Genomic DNA, 22,295 nt, shown 5'->3' with positions numbered 1-22,295 from the left:
ATGCACGCATTCGTAAGCGTATTAGTTAAAATAAATGAATGTCTCAAAACAGACCCCCGATTAGTAAAATGGGTAGATTTTTTCGAGTCGCCTCGTAATCCCCCGGGAATCTGTTCCATCGATCATGAATACAAATTTACAACCTGCAATGAAAAACATCTACCAAGGCAGGGTGATGATCATCGGCCGTAGTATTAGGATTTATGGGGATTAAATTCCACAGCAATCACCACAATTCTAGCCACCTTTTGCACTATAAGGGGCGTTGCGCTGGGAAAATCATTCAATTTTCCGAATGACATCAGCAGCACCCGTTGTCGTGCTGAGATCATCGTCGTTCCCTCCTAGCCGTACGTCGATGATCGCGAACCCCTCCTGCAACTCCCAACAAACGTCACGGCACCGGAACGGCTGGCATCAGCTGGGCGAACCGCCACAAGCCAAGCGGTAGCAAACCCCTACGGTGCAAAATGGACATTTTCATTGACAGATGGAACACAAAAGCAGGCCCGCTGCATCGGTCGCAATGACGACCGGCAGCACATGTTCGTTAGTGTTTGCCTTACTAGAAAAAGGCCTCTGCGTTCACCATCGAGTTTGGGATGCCCATTAGAAGGAACCCAATGAATCATCGTCCAAGAATACAACAGCACAAAGGTGCCGTACGAAAGACGAAGGAATTATTGTGCGTCCGTGTTCACGTGAAAGATAAATTTTGACAGCAAAATGAACGCGGTAAGTCATCGTTCATCTTACACAATCATCCCGCATTGGCAGGAAGGGGCGGGAAGTAGTTTGGTGCCGCAAAGAAAACGGGAGATGGATGTGTTCTAAATGTTTTTAAAGACAAATCGGGGTATTTCCCAAGCAACTAGTTGATTGTTTTCACTTGAGCGAATGGACAAATTGAGAAAACATATTAATGCTCCATTTTTCAACGCGCGTTGTGGATAAAATATAAGGCCCACATAGCGGGAACGGATGGAGCAAGCTCGGAAACTATACGACTAAAAAGTGTTTCTTGACAAATGTGTCTGCCACGTGGCTTCCCTATTTTAATAACATTAGATCCGCCACACATCCATCGCTGATCATTTCGCAGCCGCGGGGAATAGAAAATGGACATCCATTTTTCTTCGACCACCCTCGCCGCAATCTGGAAAACCCCATGACGATGTTTCCTTCCCCCACCCTCCCTATTAAGTCGCCTCAATCCACTTGTTTGTAAACAGCCCACCGATAGCAGTAGCTCCAATAGCTTCCATCCTGTACCAGGAGGAATGGCCAAAAGCCGGGCCCCATAAATCATGCCGGCCTGTCAACCGATGCCGTAATTTGCCGAACGATCAAAGCACCACGCAAACACACACACACACACTCCATCGGACGAGACGAAACATTGGCGGATTTGGATTTCGGTCAATTTTGGGAACGAATCAAGACAAGGCAAGCGTCCACAATTACTTCGTGGCCATGGCAGTCAAATGGAAAAGTTCGAGCAGTTATAGACGCGTGATGGTGTGTATTGGTGTAGGTGGCATAAGGGAGCAGTTTTCACTTTTATAAACATTGGACGGATGTTGTAGCCGAGCGAGAGAGAGTGAAAAAAATCGATCGATGCTTTACAACCTAAACAAATCGAACCTGTTTTGAATAGAAGGTTGCATTATAAATCGATTACGTAATTTTTAGGTAAAACCATCAACTAACTAAACACCGATTTGATGAGTTGCGGCACAGTTACAACGAGCTTTCATAGCAATTTCCGATTCTTGCGGAAAGAAAACATAAGCATTGGAATAGTATAAATATTTATGCGAGCACGTCACATCTGTCTGTGACGATTTCCCGATCGGTCTTGGTAATGATAAACATAGTACACCTATACTTTCATATATGTTACGAATTTAATTGAAATGTAGTAGCTAGTATACACTTGAAAGGTAGTAGAAAACGGGATTTTTTTTTACCTTCAGATTATATACTAGAAAATTTATCTAGCAGCTTCCAAGTCTTTGCTTTGAGTTTTGCACATGAAGAGTTAGTTTCATCATTACTAGAAATCAAAACGTGCATAATCAAACTTGTTCAAATCGTCCGAAATGTACCAAGAACCACAAAACACAACTTATGTTCTTGCCGTATGAACTTTCGGTATGAACTGCTACACGCAATCTTCACCGTCGAAACCCAACGGCAATGCAATGACCAGTTGTCAACGATCTTGCAGCCTCGATTCGTAATTTGCGCGATCGTATCAAAGCTCCAAATATGGCCAAAAGGCAACCACACAAGCAACGTGGCGAGACCCAATGGCCATCTCCGGCGTGTGTTGCTGGTGGCAAATCTCGTTGCATTGCGTCTCCCGCCACCCTTCTCACTACTATTTTCCTCTTCTTCTTTAGTTCATCTATACGCTAGGCTGCATCTCAGGTTCTCGCATAATTAACCTGTCTCTTAACGGGGCCAACCACCAGTGCTATCGGACCTCGCGAAGCAGGGGATCGGGTGGAGATGGTTAATACTTTTTTTTAACAGTTATGAACAGAAAAACCAAAAAACAACAACCACTTCCATTCACTCAACGGCTCAGCTGATGCACAGGAACGCGAAAGTATCGTTATGATCGATAGTGCGCAGATCGAAAAACACACGCAACGCTCAGGAAACGGAAACTCACAACAAAGCAGCCGGAACTAAGTGGGATTCAGTAGCGTGGAGTTCGTTGAATGACGAAAACACTAGTCAATGAAAACGTAGTTCGTCTACAACGTGGTAGAGCACTAACGGCGAATGTGGCTGACGATCAGCGACTGGTGCGATCGAACGACAACACAGTCTCTACAGCCGCCGCCAAACAGCTACCTAAACGGAGAGAGCGTCATCAACAGTCAGCCGCTGTATAGTAGCTTTGGATCGGCTGCGTTAGTGGTCAGCCGCTTCGCGTAGTGAGATGATAGCGCGTGAGATGAGAGCGAACTGGCTCACCCGTGGGGGTACTATTTTATCGCAGGAGAGGAGCGTGTGTCGTACCAGCAGAGAATGCCGAGTATATACTAACAGCTGGGCAGTAAGGACACTGAATGCTCGTCGCAAGCCTCCATCATCTCTATCTTTTGCACTTTGGTTGCGTGGAAAGCCCGAAGAGCGTGATTGAATGTTAACGATCTGGCAACATAAATCTGTATCCATCACGTCATTAAGGGAAGAGTTTCCCAAACGAACATTATCGTGAAACGTGTGTCCTTGACGATTATGTCGACTGGCGTTATTTTGGCGATATCATTTTATGGCTTTATTTTTATGGATGTGGAAGTTTAAGGGCGAGGCGTCAGCATTGGCTAAAAAGCGTTGACGAAAAGGCAGTATTAATATATGTCAATAACAATTCAAGTGTCACGGACAGCATCAACACCGCGGAGGTAAGGGCAGGAGCAGCAGGTAAGCATTGAGAACGCACCTGTTTGTCCTCGACCGTAAAAAGGACCACTACCGTATGCCGGACGTACAGGCCAATCATGGCGTACCGTTTTTCCGTGCATGCATCGAGATACTTGCTTCCCGCTTCTCTTATTTCAGTTTCCAGTACCGGGCATGAGGTGCCGCCCTGCCAGCCAGGGTCGGGCGTGCCATTAATTGCTTTTAAATTTCTAAAACAGCCAAATCCAAGACGTTAAGGTATTCCACAGACTGCCGGGCAAGACGATTTCAAGCAACACTATTTTCTATTTCTTCCTCTCCACCCCCTCCCCAACTCTTGTTCTGGCTAACGGAAAATGAGGTTAAGGTTAGCCGTGAGGATCGTACGAACCGGGCAGTGGGTCCCCCTCTGGTTGTGTATAATTTTTTGTTTCTGTTCTTCGTCACACAACCGCCAGAAAGAAGCACCAGCGTTGACGCAAAGCAGCGAACACCCGTGCGGGGTTAGATTATTGACAGGTTCACCTTTTTCCTTCGACGGACGCACACATCGGGGACACGAGGGCGATCGTTGGATGATCACAGAACAACGTCTCGTGGCCAAGGAAAATGTCGAACTCGATGCGTTCGGAGGACGGGTTCGATTCGTAACACCAGATTCTGGGGAAAATAAAAATAAAATTCTTCCAGCAAATTCCAAGCGAATCTGGTCAGGTGATACGATGTAAACAGTTTCCATGCGTTTCGTGGAAAGGGTAATGAGTTTTCGCCGAAAAGAAAAGCAAACATTTTGCGAAAACAAATGTTGTACAAATTTTTCCCCATAAATCGACGAAATGCGCAATGAATTTTCCCGGTTCCCAGCGGCAGCAGCAGACAACAAACTGGTAGTCCAAAGGTCATTTTCTGTAGGTTTTTCCCCGAAAATCGGACGGCAGGAAGGAGTAGGGTGAGGTGTTAATGATATCCAAGCGGTGTTGTCCTACCTGCTCCTCGCACGAGATGAAGCAGAGGAGATCCCACACTCTATCCCATGCAGTTGCCACGTATAGCTGTGTCTGTGGGTATGTGGGATTAAATTTAGAAATGATGCCCTCCACGATGATGCAGCAGCAGCAGCAGCAGCAGAAGCATCATGGTGTACGGAAAACCAAAGACGAATTAGCTGCACCTTCCACCTTCCGTGGCGCTTTCGAAAGCCATTGCTTCCCACCTCTGAACGTTTTGTTGGATTTCTTCCTGGTTTCCCGAAAAAGTGCCAAGAACGCCGCACACACACACACACACACACACACACACACACACACACACACACACACACACACACACACACACACGGAAACGAATAAACTGATGATTGATAGACCATTCGTCAGGCGGGGGGCGGGTACGCCCTGTTATTTGATGGTGCAAAGGCGAATTCTTTCCACTAATTGTAACATGTATATTTTGCACCCATTCGCATTCGATTTTCGACTCGAGAGAAAATGCACCGCGAGTTATTACGCCTCTCGGGCGGATAATGAACTGTTGTCAAAACAAGATTAATTGGTGGCAACAAATACCAAGCTACTCGAAGAAAGATTATCTTTCACAACAAATTGAAATGAAAACGAATGATTGAATTCTGGCCGTGGCAAGTCCTAGTGAAACATGGCAGACACACCCCGGGGTTTTACCCCACCAGACAGATCGTTATTATTTTCTTTCGCGTTTTCTACTTCGCGCTATTTTTATTTCCATGGACAAGTGCCAGGAAGCCGGAATAAGTAAGCACTTGCGATTGGACGGCCAATCCTATAAAAGTATCCCACCTCGGTTTGGCCCAATAAGTGTTTTTACTATCAACCGACCAATTACTACCAAACGAAGCGAACAACTGCCGTGTGCCGGACAACAAGTGGTGGTCTGTCTAAGCTCATGTAACACATATCCCCGCATCTGGGTACCATTCCTTCCACTTCCCAAATGGTAATCCCAACCACCGGAAGGAGTTAAAATTGAATTCGTTTGAATTCGATCGTCTTACGTGAATGGTTTTTACAGCGCGAGGAAAACGATGCGTGGGAGAGTACCCAACGAGTATGGCTTGCTGGGTTTTGGGCCGGTCTTTCTTTCATCACGCTATATTTAGCCTTGTATGCAGGTGAACGTAAACAAACGTGAAGCACAAGGGCAGCCACGCTCGATCGCTGGCGATCGTCATGACGCGGACGAGAGGGAGACATTGATAGCCTTTTTTCGCCTTCGTGGGGAGACAAGAATCACACAGCACAGACACGGGGAGTAAGAAAACAAACTAAGATTTCCATAAGAACGCTGTGAAGGAGCGCTTAAAGTGGAAAGAAAAACAGTGCACCACCACACCATGCACGTCACAGGGCACCATGCGCCTCCATCGGCGGCAGGCAAGGTTATTACCATCGTGAATCGTTTCACCACCGGGCGTCGTTTATAGCTCCATCAACCGGCTCTCCATTCTATATCGCAGTATTTCACAAAACTAAGCATGCTATAGACTTTTTCCGGTGCCGGTTTCTTTAATCTGCATTAAAAACCCAACAGAACACAGTCATCAAAATATTGCTGTTGTCGTTTTTGTTCGGGAGGAAGGTTGTGTGATATCAAAATATTGGACGGAGGACCAAGAGAAATAAACGGAGCGTACATATTCTGTTCGTAACATCAACATTGTGAAGATCGATCCGTGTTTCGTAGCTATCGGTGGCAAAGTAATTTTTCGCTCTACTTTCAGGAAGGATAATGACATAAGAAAAACTAGGTCACAACACTCATGCACATACCGCGACACACACAGAAAAGCGTGAATACGAAATGGATGTCGTTGGACAGTTAAACAAGGTCAAGGGGCCGGGGGGCCTTAACTAATGGTTCCATCTTGGTTTTACCGTATTTTGCCAGAAAAAGATGACGCTGCCATAGCACCTCCACAGCATTGCCTGCAGGTCATTTTTGAGCTCATCAATCTTAGTTGTTTTTGTTTCTGACGATATTTAAAAAGAAGTGTAATCTCTTTTCCTCCTAACAGTGAGTCCTCTTCCGTCGCTGGTATATGTATAATTTTGGCGTTCTGCAGTGACCGGAACACACATTTCTGTTTCCACATAAAACAAGGGAAACAAACCTGAACGCGAACAAAAAGGTAGCGATTCTCTTCCCGCAGAAAAGCTACTGTCCTCTCTCCGGGGAATGGAAGTCACACCCCGTCTATAACGTCCCAGTCTTAGCTGAGAGTCGGCGTCGGGTGTCAGGTGACGAATGTTGCGAATGTCACTTTCAACCGAATGCCTGTGCCTGCGATTCTACGAGGATTATGACGTCAAACGGTGGTGTGCGAAGACAGTGCGCTGTGCAGTACTAACGAGGTAGCGTTCAACCCACGCCCAACGAGATCACGTTCACGGCGGACACGGATGTCCTTAGCAGCCCATCCCTGTTGGTAGGCGAAACACCTTGAAACGCCACTGATTCATCGATGAGTCATTCGCAAGAAAACAATCGAATCGGATGCACTTCCAATGTCGCATCAGCCGCACGAATACTGTAGTAGTAGTTCGGGCCATCAAATGACGGTAAGGGCTAAAAATAGAGGCAATTAGTTTGTCTAAAAATAGTTATCTAAAAACATCTTGCTTTCATTTTTTTTAGATTTCTTGGCCCTACGAGACCTTAAGGTGGTGTAATGAAAGATTTGTCCCTCGGGTTGTACGGGTTTGGCGCAATAGTGGATGTCAGTTTACACGACATTACGACATGTCAAAGCTGTAGTATTTCACACAGGAAAAAAACCCTCTTCATGCTCTGTGCAACAAAGCGGAGCAGAAAGGTCTGACAGGATCATTTCGTCCGAATAGATGGGCCAAATTTAGATTTCCACTAGCGGGTCTGGGTATCACGGGTGAGGCGGGGCTTACGACAATCGTCATACTGCAAAAGAAGCGAAAGTACCACTCGCTCTCCTACCGGGAAGGTTCATTGCACTGGTTTGGTTCCTTTGGCTTCGTTGCGTCGTGGCCACCCCCCTTTTACCTTTGCCATATTTTGCACAACCACCACATGAAATGTCACAGCTTGTGTCCACGCATAGGTCAAGAACCTCGGTCGAACACGACGCGCAAATGAGAAATTGAGGCACAAGAGGCCACTGATGAAGATGGGGGCTTAACCATCGGCAGAGATCGATTGGATGCATCGGATCGGTCATAGAAGAGGGAGCACCTGGTGTACACCAGGATTATGATGAACATCTCGCAGCACACGATGGTAATTAGGTTAGAACAAGACATTACTGTCCCCTGCACACCGAACACGAAGTCCACAGGCCGCAAATCCGTCCTTACGCTACGACGCTAATACGAAACTATTAAAAAACCACCACGTGAAAAGCGCTTCCCGGGGGCAATGTAGGGTAGGGAGTTCCTAATATTTAAAAGGACAAAACACAACAACGCCCATCAAAGTCGACCAGGGACCACCCGACGACGGCGAGAGTCCAAGCGACTATTTATAAAAACGTATATATCATCACCGCCGCCGTACGAAACTGAGCGTGTCTTGTCGCGATTCCCAACGGATCGCGAATGCCGTGGGAAAAATGCGTGATGCGCAAACTATCGCCCGCACGCTTCTGCCCCATTCATGGTGGACGATGATTTTGCGTTCTCTTGCCAAGACAAACCGACGTCAAAGATAAAAAAAACAGGCATGAACGCCGAAAGGTGACAAGAACTCGCGGAGGATGCGACGGACTATGCATATGCTACAGATGTTATGAAAATATTGGCGACCGCCTGTCTTCGTTGTATTCTGGTCGGTTCTGCTGCCGGGTTAGAAAATGAGAGTACCCGAGTCTCACTCCCGTGAAATCAGATGGGGACAAAATTGATAGGCATTCATCCGAGCTTCCCCCCAGGGACCATCCTTGCCAATGGCAGGTTCCGTCATCATTTACCCAGTTTTGAGCGTGATGGTTTGCCAAAGCGCTATTTTATCGTTTATGAAGCATACGAACTTGATTTGCCGATTAAAACGACACCGGGTACGACACTAATTAAGCGAACAGGCATGACAAACGGAGGCAAGTAGTGTGTTTCTTTTGCCTTCGTTATATTCTCCTGCTATTTTCTAGTTTAAGAACAGTGCTGCAAAACGTTAGAAGGTGGATTATAACACGATGGCAAGATAATTCTTCCGGTTGAGTTTACCTCAAATTCTACTATAATAACATATTTCTTACCTCTTTTTCTTCACCATCGACCGGAGAATCTTGTCTATCGGGATCCAGATCCTGCAAGAGAGAATACATTGCGCGCGCATTTAGCGTATCCTATGACTGAATGATCAACCGATAAGCGGCTTACCTCCATGCCGACAGGTACCACACCGGTCGAGCGACGTTTTTGTCGCCGGCGTCGCTGGATGACGGCCTGCGTAGCCTGCGCCGTGCGGCTGTCATTCTCCTTATCATTCTCTTTATTCTCCTCGCCAAACCCGGAGGAACTGCCACCACCGATGGATGACTTGGGCGGCCTTCGCAGATTGAGTAGACTAGAGTCCCCGGTACCGGTCGCTACCTCTACGGCTGCCGAAGCCACGGAAGCGGACGTGGTGCTGCCAGGAACCCGGTTGTACTGCTCACCCGCAGCCAGGCCCGATCCTGACATCGGTCGGGATCCGGTGGTGGCGACGGTGACGTCGCTCTCACCATTCTGCTGCCTTCGTTGTGCCAGTGCCGATGACGCGGTGAGCTTAGTAGTAGTGTTAGTAGTAGAACCGTGCTCTGGCGCTAGGTTGGCGGTCGAGGAGGATTCGTACGATGACCCGCCAGCCAGCGAAAATGATTGAGTGGCGGCATTCGGTGTGGACGCATCTTCCAGTTTGAACTGCAATGCGGAAGGAAAGAGAAAAAAAAAGTGGTAATCACACCGATCCGCTTCGGAAATTCACTCGAGAATGGAAAAGACCATTACGATTACCTACAGTCTAATAGAAAAGATTCGACGATAGAGAAAGAATAAAAAAGAAGTAGCATTGAAGAGTGAGTAGAAAAATTATGATAAAAACCTGCGCTGTTCCGGGTGCACTATCCATGACTATGGACTTATCGAACATCATGAAACCCTTGACAAGAAGTATTTGACAACCATACGATTTTAAAGTAAAATAACAAACACAATAAAACAACTCTTAAAATATGTATCCTCCTCTACGCTGGCATATCATTTTGAGAACAAACAAGAATGTTACAACCTTTTTAGATCTTCTTGATTAATTTTGACTTTGAAAAACAAAATTAACTTTTTACATAAGAAAACTTTTTGGTTAGATAATACCAGAGAAACAATAAAAACAATCGTATTCATGTAGAATTACACTAAGTTCATTATTCACAAGAAATTACAACCAAACGACAAAATGACATTCACAACTAAGAATGCAACCAAAATGACGGGTAATATGCCCCCGAATGCGTATAAATCATACTATTGCAATGAGTTACATTTTTTTTTTGCGATAGGAAGACTGAGAAAGCTGATCAGAAAGAATTAATAATAATTTGTGTCAAACTGACCACATAATACATGAAAGAGGACTTTTTCCTATGCAGGTTGCTCTGTAGGTCAGTCAATATCTATATACGTTACCTAACAAAACACACAAATGAATACTGCAAAAATTGGCACAACCGAATATTAACTTTTTTATGACTTAGTCTATCTGAACATTAAGAGAACATAACAACCAAAGCAAAATACAAATGTTACTGTGCACACATCCTTTACATAAGCCATTTGTTGTGAAAGGTTTAAGCACAAACAGATTTGGTGCCTTTAGGGGTTTCCGTACAAGGCTGAAGTAAGCATGCCATAATAGATTAGAGGAGAGAAGCATCGGCGAGAAGCGTTGGGGAAGAGGATTAAACCTATCTAGTCCGCACATACATTGCCAGGACACACAAAGACACACGCTTACCTTACTGCCACCGTCCACTTTCAACCGCCACGAGGGTCTCCGTTCGGCTGCGGTGGTACCCGTGGCTGTTGCCGTGGGATCGGCCTTCCGCAACGTCGGTGACGGCGGCACGGTGGTAGCAGCAGCCGCACTCGTGGCACTATTGTCTGCAGGTGCACTGGCGGTCTCTCTGGCTGCTTCCCCGCCGACACCACCGTCGCCGGTAACGCCACCCGAGTTAGTAGGAGCATTTAAGTGGTGGCTATTTGGCACACGGGTGGTGGCGGACGACACCACATGGCCACTGCTGCTGTCCAGCTCGCCGTCGGCCGACGCCGTGATGGCGTACTTATTGGCCTCATGGCGTAGCTTTTCGGCCAGGGTTAGTGAGTTGGCGTTATCGATATCGAACAGTGAACGTTTAGTGTACGAGGAGGATGAGGAGGAGGTTGTTGTTGTTGTGTTGTGATGGCCACTGCCACCGCTGCTCGTCGCGGGTGTGGTGTTGGTGTTGGTGTTGTTGGTACTAGAGGGCGCACCGATGGTGTTGATATTACTATCGCTACTACTCACGACACCCCCTGCTGCTGTGGTTGGCGTGCGTATGGTTGCCGTGGCGGATATGCTACCACTGACGCTTGCCGGTCGTTCTTGGGCCGCAGACGAAAGCGTCGCCGGCGGTGCTTCTGTCGAAGACATCGATCTGATCCGTGTACCTCCGGCAATCGATGGCTGCGGTACGTGAAACGTTGCCGATACGGCCGCAACATCCGACGATCGTGCGTCCTCCTCCTTCGAAGCGCCAGTTGTTGTCCTGGAGTTGGGTGATGCATGCCTTACCGGCGCACTGATAGTGTAGGAGACTGTCACTTTGCTATCGTCCTCCTCTTCCTGCGCTTCGGGTACACTTCGACGCCGTCGTCTTCCACCACCGCCATCGTCGCCTCCTCCACTTTCCCGCTCGCTGTCGATGATAGTGCTTGCAGCGGATGACGATGAGCCCGGTGCCGCTATCGTGAAACTGGCCGATACCACCACCTCATCCGATGCCCTATCGTCGCGAGTTGCATCTTTTTCGGTACCATTGTTAGCACCGCCGTGTGGCGAAGGAACATTATTGTCTGACTCCCGCTGCGACTGCTGCTGCTGATCATTGCTACCCTCAGTCTGCCCCATCGAAGGGACACGATCGTTGACGGCGGACGTCGTTGACGTGGTGTGAAGGATTGCCGGCTGTGCAGTGGTGGATGATAATGAAGATGATAGTGATGCTGATGATGAGGAGGATGATGATGTGTTCGTTGCTGTGGCCACGCTCGCAGATGTCGTCGACGGGTCGCTCTGTTAATGTCAGTTAACATGTCAGTACATTTATTGATGAAAGGGTCGAGCGATCAACAATAAGCAACACCGAACAGGGGTAAAGGGCGTGGAATGATCTACATAATGGGTGACGATTTTGCAGTAATTTTAAATAAATTATTTCTCATCTGTGGACATCCATAATCAGATAAATTTGGCACTGAAAAAGTTATTGTGCAAGGCATCGAAAACTACCCAGTGATTGAAATAAACAGTTTGAATGTTTTTTTAATGAAAAGGGCAAGCCTAAAAGCAATCTTACGCCGCACTTTAATTTTCAAAACTAGTCATTACGATCCGGGGAGGGTCCGCGACAGCCGAGCGGTAGCGCCGGATAGAAAATCGGCCCATGAGCGCCGGGGCTCACCACCTCGACGGCGTGGGTTCGTATCCCAACCGAGACCGGACCCTCCCCTGTACGAAAGGACTGACTATCCACGTTCATATAGGGTCAAAGTCTTGTAAGTCCTTAAGGGGCAGGCATGACCAAGAGGTCGTTACGCCAAGAAGAAGGGTCATTACGGTACAGTTAAACCCATCAGGACATCGTTACCCCTCGATACTGGACGGATAACTTCGGGTGGATATGTTTAAACTTCATTAAAAAATTGTTAGACTAAAGGACGGTTTGTTATAATTTTCATTTCAGAGAAGGCCCTATCGGATTTTATCCATTTGTCACCGAGGTATGTGTTTATATATGTATATAACCTCCCCAGTGCAATCAAATTTATCTTAATATTCTGATACAAAGATGAGACACAATCTATTCAAATTTACTGCAAACAATTGTCACGCACCCTGTGTACATGTGGAGATTTTTTAGCCATTCCAATACAAATCCTGGCACGTGACCAATATGACCAATTTCTAGAGTGTACTAATGATTGTTTTCTCTCTTCCATGTGCATACGGTGTTGGTGGCGATCGTTTCGTGTGCAAATGTGTGCTTCCGGAAGCGGTTAGATTTGCTGAAGCACTCCCCTCCATAATAATGTTGTTAACAAATGAAAAATATCTCGGTAACGATTCAGTTTTGTTTCACTTTTTTAAACCTTTTAATTCATTTGCAGTTCACCCTATTAATTAAAAATTTTCCAACCCACCTCCGGAAAAGGAATAAATTTAAAAAACGTTACAAAAACCAATCAAAACCAACCCAAAAAGCGGTTAGTGTGTGCAAGAGGGGATATTGGATCCCAATGTTCAAATCCTTCATCAGCTTTATCCGTCGGGCGCGTTTTGTAAGCTACTTACCAGAACTTAAGAATCTCTTTTAAAACATTCTTAGAAAAAAGTGAAAATAAAAACCACTCACACACTCTCCACACAATTTAAAATCGTTTTCATTCGTAATCAAGCACACACACACACACACACAAACTTGCATTTCTAAGCTCGCTTTTGAGAAAATAACTTTTGACTAAGTTTTTTTGGTCAGTTTATCTATCTAGGACCGTTCAATCTTCCCTGACCTCCAAGGGTACACGAGGGATCCTTCAAAAAGTGATGGACACAAAACAATAGTACACTAGGATATACGGATTGCCTATTCTACTCACCTCGTTGCCTCCGGTAGCATTGTTCTTCTTCTTGACCAACTGTTCGGCGCTCTTGATCTCGTCGAGTGTCACTCCCTGGGTCGAGCGACGCGTCTCGCGCACCCGCTTTGCGTGAGCCTTTCGTTGGGTTTCACTTTCTTCGTCTCTCGTCGGTGGTACAAATGATCTGTAAATATGTTCGATAGTGGAGGGCATTAGTTTACCGTCTTTTTACAGTAACACACAGTTAAACGAGTATCTGGTTTTTTTCACAGCCACAAGTTGCAAAATTGTTATTTTATCAAAAAAATGTACATAGCGAATGAGTAATTTCAGTAGGTATTTTTCAGGAAGTTATTAATAAGCGGTTATGATTATGAAAGCAAAATAAGAAAGAACAGGGGTATTAATTGTTTTGATAATTAAGGAACAGGAAATCATCGAGGAAACAAACAGAGCAAATACACAATGCCACGAAAATGTAGGGATTACAATTTGCAGGAAGATTGTAACGTTGCATTTCGCACGCCACTGCTCACACATGCACACCGGGAAGAGCCGTGCATGTTTATCAGTTTTTTATCAACATGATCAACACTAACGACAATACTGGCAAGAATTAATCCACACGATTGGGAGAGACATATTTGTCCAAAACGACATGTGAGTGAAAGAGCTGTCTTTTCATCTAAATTAAATCTGTAAGTCATCATCTGGAAGACCAGCCAAACAGTGATCATTCAAGCACACAACACCGAGTAGATACAAAACGCGGGTGCTCTCGAAAGGATGGTTGTAATTACTTGAAAAAGTTTTTGAAAATATTGCCCGGCGACAACTTGTTTGTCGATGGGGTTCCCGGAGTGGTCGCCGCTGCCGTCGCCGACGTCGATGGAATCGTAAGCTTTACTACGGCCGGTTCCGCGACCGACGTTTCTTGCGGTGCCGTTTCCGCCGTTTTGCCGGTTCTGGCACCGCCGTCGCGCCTTGGCTCATATGGCTCGTGTTGCTGCTGCTGCTGGTCCTGGAGCTGTTGTCTCTTCTCGTTGAGTGAGGAGAGAAATTTATTCCGTTCATTATTGATCTTCGTCTTCTGCGCCTGTTCAATGTATTTGCGATTGAGTTCGAACAGACTGTGGTTCTTGTTGCCTGCCGGACCGTTGCCGCCAGTAGCACTGTTACTGTTGTTGTTGTTGATGGTGAATGTGCCCTCGGGCGGAGTATGATCGATCGCACTGCTGGTGCTATCGGGACCTCCACCACCCTGAGGAGGCTGAGATGATGCACTTTGATCGGTAGTGAACGAACTGCTGCTGTTTGTCGCGGCGTGTTGCAATGACTTTCTGGCCACTTCCGGGCTCGGTACGTCCGAACGGCGATCGTCGTTCCGCTGCTGCATGCGGATGCGATCCCCGAACGGTACCGTACTGCTGCCTTGGGTTTCAGTGTTGTTGCTATGCGTGAAGATGTTGTTGCTGTTTGTGGTGCTGAAGAGTATGGGATGCGCCAACACAATGGACGAAACGGGCAACACAATTTTTTTTTGCGATACACAAGTGGATACGCGTGGAATGATGTCCATGAAAATATTTATGGAATAACACATTACACAAGATGAAAGTAATGAAAAAATACGAAAACTGACTTCCCTTCGCCCGTTATGTTTATGCCTTTTTTAATGCCCCGTTTAAACCCAAGCATTCGTGAGGAAGAAAATGTACCTCTCAATTGTAAAAGAAAACAAAAACGCGCGATGAAAAACCATCCCCAAATCTTACCTTCTGATCTGCCCGGAAGTGGGAGTCGTTGTCGGTGTTCCGGAGGGGCTGGTCGGTGGTGAGACCGTGGCGGAACTTCCCGTACCAGCCGTTGGGGCCAGTTGCGTCGTTGTAGGTCCGGTCGGTGTTGTTGCGGCGGGGGAGTTAGTGGTACTACCCAACACCAAGTTGCTGGTTGTTTTCCTAAAAATAAAGCAAAGAAAAGGATAGAAGTGCAGCGTAAGTGATAGGTTCACTGAACAGACTTCCTCTGGATAAGGTGATCAATCAGTTAGCTTTAGGTTGGTAAGTAAAAGTAAAAATGTTAGAAAGTATCATCATTCCACAAACCGAGAACACGCTAAAGCTTGCTTGCTGGAAAGAAACCTCTCCACGTTATCGTAAGGTGGAGATAAGTGTCGTATCCGTTTGCCGAGCGTAACGTATTTACAAAGCACGAACGTAAAGATCATAAGCACTTGCGTATGCATGATAAGTGTAATAATAAGGAGTCTTAAGATGTAGAAAAGAAAAAAACGGAGAAAATATTAAGTAAAATGCTTCTGTGTTACCTTAACGTTCGATGATCCTTCAGTGAAGCCGACCGCTGCACAAGGTACGACGAAATGTTCGATGCTGGCGTCGCCGTAGTGGTCGACGTAGTAGTAGTCGTTGTAGTTATCGTTGTACTTGTGTTGTTGTTATTGTTGTTGCTGTTGTTGTTGTTGTTCGAGGCGGTACTGGTTTTAGTGTTAATGGGCGTCGATGGAAGGATCGTGTGAGGACATGAGTTAGCCTGTATTCGTGCCCGCAGCTCAACGTACTTCTGGTAGAACCTGGATCATCATCATCATTATCATCATCGCCGTCAACATCGTCGATATGCACCAGGGGAGCGCGGGAGTGGTGATCATTCGTCGATCATTCACAGTAGAGACGATGAAATGGCGGGGGTCGTGATTTAAAGTGTGTATGTGTGTTATTAAATCGTGATCGATGATGAAAGGCCATTCGATTGGCGCCATGTTGTAACAGCAAAATAGACCAGGACGTCCAGTAAGATGATTCCGCCATTTGCCGACCGAGTTGTTGTTGGTTATACGTTTGAATTTTTGTGAGTACGTTTTGTTTTATATCGTGCGAGTGCGCGCAAGCAACAATTATCAACAACCGGAAGTATACGGCGGTGATTTGTGACACCCCACAATAGTGGTGCCGTTTTTGCGGAAGTTGTGTTTTTGTGTAAGTTTTTTTTTGTTGAAGATTCACAAGTGGTGCAAATAAGTAGTGTAAAATACAGGGTTGTTAAACAATTAGAAAAACAAAAGCAATTAATAAGTGGAAATCATTTGAGATGGAAAATTAAAATGAATGAAAATATATACTCAATCACATACATACTTTTAAAAGAATTGTCATTACCATTTTTTTTTTGTTGAAGAAAATTTCGAATTTTAATAAAAACATGAAGCAATGATTCATGCAAAGCAAAAAGACCATTTAGAACCTTGCAAAATATATTAACATTTGTAAATCGAATGTTTAACAAGCAATATTTTTAATTTAATAATTGGATAAAGTACATCCAACTATTTTGAGCATCAAAAGTAAAAGTTTTACTTCACATCGACCAGCAAAACAAATGATTAAAGAACACTCAGATTAAAAAATAACCAAAATCGCTCACACACAACAAACAAAACACAATTGAAAACAAACAAGCAATACTCACTTTTCATCGTTTTCGAAGCTCTGGGTCCTCCGCAATATCACATCCGGTTCGGTTGGCTGGTTTTCTTTTTCCGAAACTTCTAGAATCCCAGCAAGTAAGCGGGAAGTCACGGAGGGAAGATAAAAAGAGAAAAAAGTGTAAATAAAGCATTAACCGAAGTATACAGGGAGAAAAGCGTTTAATTATAAAACGGCAGTTTGGATGGATCGGTATAGATGAATCATCACGAGTGACTGGCAAAAAATGTACACTAGCATGGTTTTGGTTTACTGAATTCATTTTGAAACAAAACCTAACAACTATACAATATACTCGTTCGACGTGGAGATGGAACAAAAGGGTAGGGGACATACTTTCACGCACCATGATGATTCTCTCTACTGCGAAAAGTGATCAGCGGTACATTTCGGTACGAATAAAGCACTTGGCAAGATAAGAGGCAAATGGTACCGACAGAACGACAACGGCGGATGGCAGCAGCAGTAGCGGCGGAAGCGCACGAGAAAGCGGAATGACAGCGGAACGAAACATACGAAATGGCACGAAAGTAACGGGCGATAAGAAATAACAGACGAACAGTGAACATTTTCACATGAACAAATAATGAAGGACTGATGAAAATTTAGAAAGGAGGACCAAAGTATTAAATGTTTCGAGATAAAAATCAATTCTTAAAGGCTCAATGACGAACACAAACGTGTGGCAAGATGTATGATTAGGAACCATAAATGCTTTAATGAAAGTCGATCGTATAAAGGAGTGATTGCCATACAAACAAACAGAAACAACACAGGCGAAAAAATAATCTGTTCATTACGGTTACGGGTGCGTGTGAAATAGAGGTTAGCGTAGTCAACGGCATCGGTCGATCGAGTGGAAGGTAGTCCTGCTGCTGCTGACGCTGATTTGCTCGGTTCGTCTTCATCGTTCTCGAAAAACTGGCGCGGAACAGGTGTCGGGATGGCACGCTGCCGGCGCCACGGTGCCGTCGGTGGAGGAGGATTGCCAGCGGCAGTAGTAGTGGTCGCTTTCGGAGTGAGGATGTTTTCTTCAACGCCTTTCGGCGATGCTGGTGGTTCGACCGAAGTACGTGGCTTCGGGACCACAATTTGTGCCGTCAGTGGTAACGGCGATGGGCGCGAAATAATCGGCACTGGCCGCGGCAGAAGTTCGTCTAGTTCGGACGAATCGAACGTCGTCGTATCCGTGGAAGTAAGTCACACAACACACGGCACAGGGACACAGTAGCAACGGTACAACATTGCATTTTGGATAAGAAATGGTTAGGGAAATAATGATACAAGAAGAAGAAATAATACGGCTTAGATAAGTATTGGTGCGTTTTGGACAGCAGAGAAAGAAAGAAAAAACGAAACCAAGCGCAGTACAGAGACGGACGACGATGGCGCCATCCGTCGTTTCGGCGAAACTGTATACAGCTCTTATCAACTATCAAACCACACGATAGCCAACCAAAGCGGCGACTGAGAAATATTAAACCAACGCACGTTCGATGTTGGATCAGCGTCAAATGTAATCAAGCGATCATGAATCTTTTGCGTTACGAGTTAATGGAGCTGGATAAGATAAGGAAATTATGTTAGGTCATTCGGTTGAAGTGTGACGACGATGAACCAATGGAAGAATCTAACGAAATATTACACTACAAGAGTACGTAATGCGTGCAAGGAACGACTACTGGTCGGAGCTAGTGAAACGGGTTTGTCGACCTTTTTAATTAGTTGATGAAATTTAAAGTAACAAAAAAAAAACTCCTAGGCATTAATAGCTAGCTATACTAGCAGTATTGCACAAACGAACATCATGCCTAAGCAATTCCAGCGTAGCACACATTTTCATCACAAATCAGAAAAGTCCCGAACATTCTTTAATGGCGTACATACACGGTGTCCAATATATTCTCACAAAGAAAAGAGGAAATTTCCGGGTTGAGGTTGAAGATTACTAATCTTACAAGGAGTGTCCATACACTACTTTTGAGAATTTTAAGAACCTGGGAATTTTACGTAACTATTGTCTCGAAAGTAGGATTTACTGTTTTGTTGACCAAACAGAATATATTAACACCGTGTACTTAGTGAATGCCAATACTTAATTAGAATACATGAAAAAAACTTGTTTCGCAAATAGATCTGAATCTTGCTTGTAGAGCGAAGCTCGTACATTCGGATGTGTGAATCATGTGCTCGAGAAAAATGTCATCGCTTCCTAGTGTTGCACCTTGGTGCGGAGAGCGCGGTGGTTTAGTGGAAACAATTTTGAATTTCGAGTAGTATGCACACGTAAGGGATAGAGTGGCCAATTATACCCAATTCGAACGCAAGGAATGAGCAACGAAACGAAACAACACTAGTACGATCCAGGTTCTCTAGACGGCAACCATTGTGCACTCCTCCTCACGGGGAGCTGAGGTCATATCATGCAGGATGCCGATTGCTTGAAACAAACCACAACAGTAACAAAAACTCTCAAACAGGCGTACAAGGAACATCGCGAATAGTGGAACAAGTCGATCAAGATTCCACCATCGGATGATCCTTTCGAAGGCTTTGATTTGCTTATTGGCGGTACCTGTTTCGGACTCGGTTACGCTACTATCAGCTGACGGATTGGAGGAGGAATATGGTTCCGACGAGACGCTAACATTATCGTCCACCTCTTCCGACTCTTCGTCTTCTTCCTCTTTTCCTGCGTCCCCGTCGTGCGCGGCCACCAACGTTTGTTGCTGGGCAAACAGTCGTCTTTGCGCAGGCAGAAGCGGCACGGAATCCGTAACATCCGGTGCAGAACGCTGTTGTTGATGGACTACCTTCGGTTCCAGGACTTCTTCCTGTACGTCCACCTGATCCTCCTCCTCCTCCTCTTCTTCTTCCTCCTCCTCTTCCTCGTCCTCTTGCTCCACTTCTACATCCTGTTCCTCCTCCTCCTCCTCTTCCTCCTCAACATCTTCCTCTTCTTCTTCTTCTTCTGCTTGCGAATGCTCCGATCCTTTCCTCGTGGATGCCACTTGTTCCTCATCGCCGTCTTCGTCGTCGTGACCGGCGACGACGGCGAATTTGGCTGCAGCGCATCCAGTTCCGGGGGTCCAGCGGTCGCGTGATGTAACGGGGTTTTGAAGGGAATCATATTGACTTAACAAGATACACTTTACACAAACCGAACTCACACAGGCCACGTGCGGTAAGGGGGAGGCAGGAAATGGAGTCGGTGTTGGGGCGTGGAAAATGGGACCAAGTTTGGGTGTCATATATAATAGGGATGTTTTACACAACAATTTGCGACTGAGCGGCACGGGAACGTCACTCATCCACATGTTACAGCGAATATTGCGTACACATATAGGCAGACAGATAGTGGTGCAAATGGTGTAACAATTGAATAACAAGCCAGCAGCGTGTTCCAGCGTGGCACACGTTCGAGGAGGGGAATAGGTGAGTTCGAATTCGGTCTATTGTCCCACCCACGCGGGAACAATATGATGCTCGACCGTAATTCGAACGCACGCCGAGCCGAGGAAACATCACGGAGGAAAAGTCGCAGAGAGGGCAGTGGGGAAGAAAATCTATTTCGCGAAACTGATCCAGAGCGGTACGATACCGGCCGGATTAACCTATAGACTTACCTTCCTTTTCCTTGTTGTTGTCGATTGGTTTCACCTCGACCCGAATCACCTTGGTCGGTGTTTCCGTATTGTTTTCAAAGTTATCCGTAATCCTGCAGCGTGCGTTGTACAACGTTCCGAAAAGTAGAAGAAAAAAACCCGAATTAAAATGGATTTCATTGGAGTGAAGCCCGCACCTGGCGGCTCAATTTTAAAATCCGCCTGCAACCCATCTCAGTACCTATTTCCGTGACTAGGAGGTCTGCGCTTCGTCCGCTTCACGTTCTTGCGGGCGTCCTTCAGCAAAGGCACGATATCGTCCTGGGCAATGTCAATCGCCTGCTGGCCGCTGTAGTTCTGGATGTCAATGTCGGCGCTTGCGTTGAGCAGCAGCTGTGTGGCTTCCTTCTGGCCCCAGTACGCGGCCGCATGCAGCGGCGTCCAACCGTCCACGTCTTGCCGATCGATGTCACCCCGGCCCTCGAGTAGCAGCTTCAGCACGCCGATGTAACCCTTGCCGGCCGCGACGTGGATCGCGGTAGCACCCGTCTTCGGATGCGCCTTATCACATTCGGTGCTGTCGGTGCGGAGCCACTTCTTGGCGTCGCTCAGCATGATGCGTTCCTCCGCACCGCGCGCCTCCTCGCAGTCGATGCCCTGCTCGTCGAGATGGTGCTGTATGAGGTCCTCCATTGCGTCCGAGCTGGCCAGATCCACCGCCAGCTCGCTATCACTGTTGATCGCCGCCAGGTCAGCGCCATTCTCTATCAGGTAACGCGCTATGCTGAGGAACCTACGGTGAGAGAAACGTCCGTTAAAGCTCAGAAGATAGATTTACATCCCCACGCAACTTACCCGCACGATGCTGTCGCGTGCAGCGGTGTCCAGCCTTCATTGTCCTTTCTGTTCACGTCGGCACCTTTCTGTACCAGAAACTCCACCATGTCAAGATTATCATCTATACAAGCCTACAATTGAAAAGAAAAATGAAACGGTTAATTAAATATGATCGGAAGTAGATAACAATAAATCGAAGATCAATAATCTAATTATCGCCCACAACAGTAATCAAGAATAGCTGCTAAGCATAACAGTTTCAAAGGTAAAAATTTAATTTTAAAACGTATGTTTGGCTGACAATTTTTTCTTAACCTATGCAACCTGTGTTTTCAAAATTTTCGGGATCTTTCTACTCATTTCAACTATGTTATTATGATTTTACCGGTGGTAGACTGATTCCTCAAGGTTTTCCAAATAACAGGGCGAGAAAAAATTAGTTGATAAATCAGGTAAACCGTGGTGAAATTGAAGATAAACTTCTTGAAAGTTTGTAAGATATTTGAAACCAAAATTTCTTATTCAGCAAAAGACAAGTATTTCATTGCTATAAAGTTAAAACATTTTTGTTATTCCGTTAACAACAATGACTAATACCGAAATTGTACAACTGAATACAGTTCAATAATGTTACAAAAAACCATTGAGTTTGTTTAGTCATTTTAATACCGAAAATAAAATCTGTAATTATCTCTTAGCAAAACGATTGAACGGCATAGCACAAGAAGAATTGATGAACAACAAACAACCATTCAAAATCTCCTCCATAAAGGGCATTTATGTTTACATGTAAACATATAAACTAAATGCCACTTTTTTGACACTTGATCAAACGGAAACGATTAAAGAAAGCTTTTCATAGAACCTACGTTTGGTGTATTCGTTCCAAAAACTTTGAATCTATAATTAGATAGCTAAAGAGGGGGTTTAACTCCATTAAAACGAATTACATCCATAACAGCAGTAGATAGAAAAAGGTTTTCGCAAAAATGCTATACCCTTTCTGATCGTATCTGAAACACATGGCCGAAATCGAACTGGCAAACTCTGGT

At 45.5% G+C, this 22,295-nt stretch overlaps 1 protein-coding gene across 1 annotated transcript in view; it reads right to left on the bottom strand.

Annotated features, from left to right (window-relative positions):
- The window catches only part of LOC131285650 (protein phosphatase 1 regulatory subunit 12C), a 67,996-nt gene that overhangs the window by 6,505 nt on the left and 39,196 nt on the right, over positions 1-22,295 (bottom strand). The window contains exons 2-14 of the mRNA XM_058314511.1: positions 21,262-21,374; positions 20,648-21,199; positions 20,428-20,519; positions 19,377-19,865; positions 17,875-17,958; positions 17,602-17,841; positions 16,785-16,863; positions 15,625-15,888; positions 15,074-15,256; positions 13,317-13,482; positions 8,802-9,323; positions 8,678-8,728; positions 5,142-5,147 (exon numbers count right to left, since the gene is read on the bottom strand). Of these exons, the coding sequence (XP_058170494.1) occupies positions 5,142-5,147; positions 8,678-8,728; positions 8,802-9,323; positions 13,317-13,482; positions 15,074-15,256; positions 15,625-15,888; positions 16,785-16,863; positions 17,602-17,841; positions 17,875-17,958; positions 19,377-19,865; positions 20,428-20,519; positions 20,648-21,199; positions 21,262-21,374 (2,841 nt within the window). The remainder of the gene's footprint in view (positions 1-5,141; positions 5,148-8,677; positions 8,729-8,801; positions 9,324-13,316; positions 13,483-15,073; positions 15,257-15,624; positions 15,889-16,784; positions 16,864-17,601; positions 17,842-17,874; positions 17,959-19,376; positions 19,866-20,427; positions 20,520-20,647; positions 21,200-21,261; positions 21,375-22,295) is intronic.

This window comes from Anopheles ziemanni, chromosome 2, assembly GCF_943734765.1.
Source record: "Anopheles ziemanni chromosome 2, idAnoZiCoDA_A2_x.2, whole genome shotgun sequence".
Classification (NCBI taxonomy): domain Eukaryota; kingdom Metazoa; phylum Arthropoda; class Insecta; order Diptera; family Culicidae; genus Anopheles; species Anopheles ziemanni.
This window is presented reverse-complemented; position numbering and strand designations above follow the sequence as displayed.